The sequence below is a fragment of the Quercus suber genome, unplaced genomic scaffold (genome assembly GCF_002906115.3).
Source record: "Quercus suber isolate HL8 unplaced genomic scaffold, Cork oak 2.0 scaffold_211, whole genome shotgun sequence".
NCBI lineage: Eukaryota > Viridiplantae > Streptophyta > Magnoliopsida > Fagales > Fagaceae > Quercus > Quercus suber.
In genome coordinates, this window is record NW_027069669.1 from 973711 (window position 1) to 979859 (window position 6149).

General features: G+C 33.6%; 1 protein-coding gene across 2 annotated transcripts; it reads right to left on the reverse strand.

The window, feature by feature from the left end:
• Window positions 1-302: 302 nt before the first annotated feature.
• LOC111996635 (uncharacterized) lies at window positions 303-5632 on the reverse strand. Of its 2 annotated transcripts, XR_010631353.1 has the most exons (6): window positions 5584-5620; window positions 5364-5433; window positions 5252-5287; window positions 1366-1449; window positions 769-881; window positions 303-659 (listed from the first exon to the last, which is right to left on the reverse strand). XR_010631353.1 is itself a non-coding variant. In XM_024028621.2 (5 exons), exons 1-5 carry the CDS (start codon window positions 5534-5536, stop codon window positions 586-588), a joined length of 480 nt encoding a protein of 159 aa, XP_023884389.2. In that variant the 5' UTR covers window positions 5537-5632; the 3' UTR covers window positions 303-585. The 2 variants fall into 2 exon arrangements, 1 of the variants encoding a protein (XP_023884389.2); XM_024028621.2 differs by having other exon boundaries at window positions 5364-5632.
• Between the last annotated feature and the right edge of the window lie 517 nt (window positions 5633-6149).

Consider the following 6149-nt stretch of genomic DNA (forward strand, 5'->3'; position numbering starts at 1 on the left):
CATGTGGGTGGTTCTAGGCTTCTAGCTCCATTTGGAAATCTTACACAGGATACAAAAGTATTAACTCAATCATTCCAATGGAGTATTTCTCATTTGTGTGTCAAAAGCAGAATGCTACTGCTCATGCTCTAGCAAGAAAACCCGAGGCAAATGATCATTTTATCCAGTTCGGTAGCTTACCTCAAGAAATTATGAATCTAGACAACTTGTAATTGTTTTCCCTATTCAATAAAATTGCTGAAATCTTTTCCACCAAAAAAAAAAAAAAAAAAAAAACAAACAAACAAATGAAGAAGAAGAAATGAGTATAACAATACAATTCATACTTACGTTTGAATACATATTGGACTGAAATTCAAATGACACACGATAACTTAAACATCTAATCCTATACACATTTTGGACTGAAATTCAAATGACACAAGATAACTTAATCATCTAATCCTATTCACAAGAGTCCAATCACTAAATAGTCCATATCCAAATCCACAACTCAAATTCAAATAATAACTAAATTATGAAATTCAAATAACAACTTATACTTGAGGTGTTATGTTATCTCAACATAACTATTTTCTAGCCTCTTTATGCTGCAACTGCCTCTTCTGGTTCCTCATGTGCACGGGACATAACAAAATCTGACTCCATACCTCCTTTTCCTTTAGAATTAGCCAATTTTGATCAAATTTAGATAACAAGAAAACTACGAAATTCAAATAACTAATATTTGCGGCATTATATTATCTCAACATCAAAACAAATTCTTACCAACTGCAAATGCATCTTTTGGTTCCGCTTGTACATGGGACATAAAATAACCTGACTTCATACAATGGTTTCCTTCATAATCAGCCATTGCGGGCCACATACCTCCATAAACCCTAGGCCATAAGCAAATTGGGAAGTCGGTAAGAATTCTTTATACACATGAGGAAAAAAAAAATAGATGGACACAGGTTTCATTTTCTAGTCCAAGAGTTTAACTATTCATCACACAAGTGTGAAATCCATAAAGAACTAGACATGAGTCATGATTGTGTCCTTAAGCCTAGTTGTGCAACAAAGACCAGCTACGAAAAAAATAAAAAATAAATAAAAAATAAAAACTACAAAAACTAAATAAATAAAAAACTTCGATTGTAGCATATCTTTAAAATTCCAATAAAATTTCATGAACCACCACCTGATTAAAAGGTATTTGATTTTGCCATTTTATATTTAAGGAAAAAAATTCTATAGCCAAACAAGAACATTATGTTTGGTTTGAAACGGATCAGGTTTGGAGATTCTTGTGAGCAAATCATAGTGTTACTATGGAGTCTTCCAATATGTGTGTAACAGATTTGTTTAGATTGTAACACTTACCTAAGTTCCTTAGCCACCTCCCCCAAAGTCATAGATTTTGCAGCCTCTCCCTTCTCACGAATTATGCGATGGATAGCAGCTAGCCTGTTATGGTAATAATAATGGAAACAACAGTATTTGTTAACTGATTCTAAATAAATAACAAGATGCCCAAAAGGAACACCATGTCAATGCAGAATCTCTATAATGAGAGTCATACAATATGAACAACCCAATAGGCATAAACAAATACAAATTCCATAAACCCATATCCTTCCTGCAACATCAACAAGCTTAACAAAGTGTGAAAAATTCTTAGGATAAAATAGTTGGTCACAACTGTATTGATTAGCATCATAAACCTAAATGTGGAACTTAAAAGATTTTTTTATTTTTTTATTTTTTTGAGAGTTAAAACACAAATGCAGGTGGGCACAAACAAACCTACCCTGTAAATAAAAAGATTAAATTACAAATTAGTTCCCGTAAGTTTACATGTCTTGTCATTAATCCTATAATTTGAATTTGATCCTTAAATTTTGGTAAATTACACCATCCCCCCATGAGGTTTTATGAAATTACTCTCCGCCTAAACGTTTAATAAAATAACACTTCCCCTTGAGGTTTTTATAAAACTATAAATGCATTTATACAAAAGTTAAGTCCACTCCCCCAGGGACGGACCCAGGTGCAGGGCAAAGGGGGCCCGGGCCCCCCTGGGTCCAAAAAAAAAAAATTTTAGTATGTAAAATTTAAAAAAAAAAGGTTTGGGCCCCTTGGTTTTTAGCTTGGGCCTCCCTTAGTTTTTAGCTCAGGCCCCCCAGCCAGCCAGTCCAAGAGTTTTCAAAAGCCCATGAAAACCTTAAAAAAAAAAATATTGTATAAATCTATTTATAATAATAATAATAATAATAATAATAATAATATATAATAATGTAGTTTATATTAGAATATTAGATTATTTATTTATATCTGATAATAGTAGGAGGACAAATAATTTTTTAATTGTTTGATTTGATCTAATTGTACTTAAATGGTAATTTGCACCTCATTGTTCACACTTTTTTTTAACAAAAATTATTGTATAAATCTTCAAAATTTCATACCTATTAATCAATTTTTTATCCTAAATGCTGAAACATTAGATGTAACTTCTTAGAAAAGCTCTAAAATGTAAAAAGGTAAGTTCAAACCTATTAACCTAAGCACAAATAATTTAGTACAGAGAAAAAAAATGTAGGCACAAGTTTACTTAAAGTTAGTTTGTGAAATAAAGTAATTTAATTTTGGCCATAATTTGGGTCAAATTAACTTGAGTTTTTTGCTGTTTGAGCCAATGTAGGCTTAAACTATTTACACAATGTAGGCATAACTAACTTGCTCCTCCTAAGAAAATTTCCTAGCTCCGCCAATAACTATATGGATGTGCGTTTGAATTTTTTTTTTTTTTTTTCACTTATCTCCGGCCCCCCCTAGCTTGAAATCCTGCGTCCGTCCCTGACTCCCCCCCTGCCCCCCTCTCACTACTTAGGTACCTATTAATCAATAGCATTCATTTTTGAAGTAGAATATTCCATAATTGAAAACTAAATTATTATGTTTATAGAGACCTAAAGGGGGGATGGGAGTGTCATTTCAAAAAATCCCAATATAGATTGGTGTAATTTTACCTTTCTTTTTTAAATTAGTAAATTAAATATTACATTGTTGAGTCTTAAACCTAAAACATCACCCTATGTCTTGCCATTTCAAGCGGAGCAAGTTCCATTTGAACTAGAACTCAATGGAATTTTATTTGATTAATTTTATTTCACTTTTAATGACATGGAACCTCAATGGGCCCTTTGGTCCACCTCAAGGGACAAATCCCACATACACGACCCCATCTATTAGAACCATGTCCATGTATAAGGTAATCTAAAGAACACCTAGTGAGGGATCAAACCCAAGATATTTGAGTCTAAACTCATCCCAAGCCCCCCACCACTAGGAAACAACATGAAAGGTATTTTAATACATCAAATAGTTAATGTCGCTAATAAGTATCCAATGAGGCAACACATGATCTAAAAAATAGTATGTTTTTTAATGATATTAAAATAAAAAACAGATAAATATACGTGAACTTGGGGGGAGGGGGAGGGGGGGAGTAGAATAAATAGAATAAAGAAGACAAGTAATGAGAGAGAGAGAGAGAGAGAGAGAGAGAGAGAGAGTGCAGGCCCTTATGGTGGTAGGTGTGGGAAATATAGACCAAGTCAATGCCTTTGTGTAGAGCATGATAAATTTTTCTTATGTCAAAGGATGCTAGTTTTAAACATTATAGAAGTTCAAATTCTATACATTGCAGGTACTTTTCTCTGCGCTTATCAAAGGGAGGTTCAAACCTCGTTCATTGCAGGTACTTTGCTTTGAAAAATTCTCAAAGGAATAGAACAAAGATAATATATTCAGATTCTTATTAATCTTTACAACGAAATTTTAAGGGCAATATATAATTTTCTTCTTCTGTGCATTTAGGTCACATGTCGAGTTCATATGTCAAAAAAGGGATTTGGCAGGTGAAGATATTACAATTTTACTCAACCCAAGGCTAGGTCCAATTATTGCTGGACATGAGAGCTTTTTGTACATTTGGCGTGGCAGTTTGTACAGATTCAATTTGTCCAGTACAATTAAATTTATAAACTTTGTATTCATTAAGATTTTGAGGTATGAAACTTTTGGATGTTCATGCAATTTGAAAAAGATTGTTGGGGTTGAACTGGTCAGCGGATATTTTGATAGTCATCACCTAATGCGTTAAGATACTATTATTTACTTTTAAGAGATGAAGAGCAAATCAGATGTGTACAGTAGTAAATTTTTGGTGACTATATATATATGGATCTTGTGGGTTGTTAATGATGGTGGCAAAGGTGGGCGCCTTGAAGGTAGACAAACGAAAAATTTTTAAATGAGTAAAGATCAAATTTTGTTATTATACCATATTAGGATCCCAAAAGAAGAAATAGAGAACATTGTAGAAAGAAGCGAAAACAAGAGAGATACAACATAAGGATTAACATGGTTTGGCCTGGTGGTGTACATCCACTAGAGAAAGCCTAAGCGGATATTGCTTTATCACGTTCAATTGTGCATACAATGAACTCTAAATAGGATACATATTGGAGTAAGGTTAGGCCTAGTTGGGTCAACAACATACCTTGTCCTCTTGGGCCATTAAACCTTTCAAAGTATAAACCACAATGTCTTTAACACTCCCCCCAAACTCAAGGTAGAAGATTGATGACGCCTGGATTTTGAAATATAAGCTCGGGACGAATGACAGAATGGACCGAGCACAAGGTAGAATGAAATGTGCAAATTTTTGACGATGGCGATGGATAACGACAACAGATGAATGTCAAGATATTGCGACAATGGCCTAAAAACAGCTGGAACGGTAACCAAAGAGTTTCTACCATGACCAGAGGACGGCTACACTGGTGGACAGAGGAAGTCGTGATGATGCAAATGAGAGCAAGTTGGTGAATCACATAGGTTGAACCCAAAAAGACTAAGGGAGAGGAGGTTAAAAGGAACCCAAAATCAAAATCCAGGCGAAAATACAAAATGGAAAGCGTGGCATCCACCACAGTATCTATAACATAATGTATTACCATCATAGTTTTATATAATAGCAAGAGTTATCGTGGTATTATAACACCATCATAGGATTATCATATTTGGCAAAATGCATAGTATACCCTACAATGGTATATCATACTAGAAAACTAATAGTACAATAATGCTAATAGTAAAATTTATTGAAACAAATGTTATTCTAAAAATTTGTTTCAATAAACTAATACTTGACTGGAGTGAGTTTTCTATGAATTAGTGAATAAAAAGGAATCGGACATACCTGGCTTGTTCGGCAGCAGCTAATGGGTTAGGAAAGCTGAATGAATGAGCAAGATTCAACACAGATTAGCATCGTCTCATTAAAGCCTAATAAAAATATAAATAACACTTACAATTTTCGGCGCGCGTGAGCCAGTAGATACCCCAAAGCAACAGCTGCAACAGCACCTCCAAGAGTATTCACTACAGGACGAGAAGAGAAATAAGGGTTAGAACTACAAAAACCAAAATCCAATAAAATACAAATAGTAAATAAACATGAATTCATATGGGGCGTTTCCATCATGCAAATTTGGGAAATTTTTGATATATAGAATCTGAGATCGATGCAACCCGAGAACTTGTATATGTTGTGAGTCTTGTGATAGGATGCAGATGAGCATCGCGTTTTTATTTAGTAGTTTTTTTTTTTTTAATGGGTAAGGCCGGTCATCATTTGTTAAGGCCTGTCTCGGCCCGGTTCAGTCCTGCTGGTAACACCACAATTAATGGGACATTTGACAAAAACATATTTTACTTATTTTATGACATATAATATAATACGAATCTAATTTTATTAATCAAATATTTACGATTAAATAATAAAAAAGCTTTGTGGAATGAGGTTGGTGCCGGTGGTGTCATCGGCCACGATATAGGGCCAAACCCTTCATCAATTTAGTCTATGCATTTTCTCTTGAATGGTAATTGCTAACGTGACTAATAACCAAAATAAAAAAATTAGTTTATGTTGATGTGGCAATAAACTAATTTTATATTTTGGTTGTTAGTCATGTCAACAATTTCATCTAAGAGATAACGACATAGATTAAATTAACACAATATTAAAAGGTTTGGTATCAAATTAACATGATTGAAAGATTAAGGATGAAATTAAAATATGGTGCAAAAGAGAATGA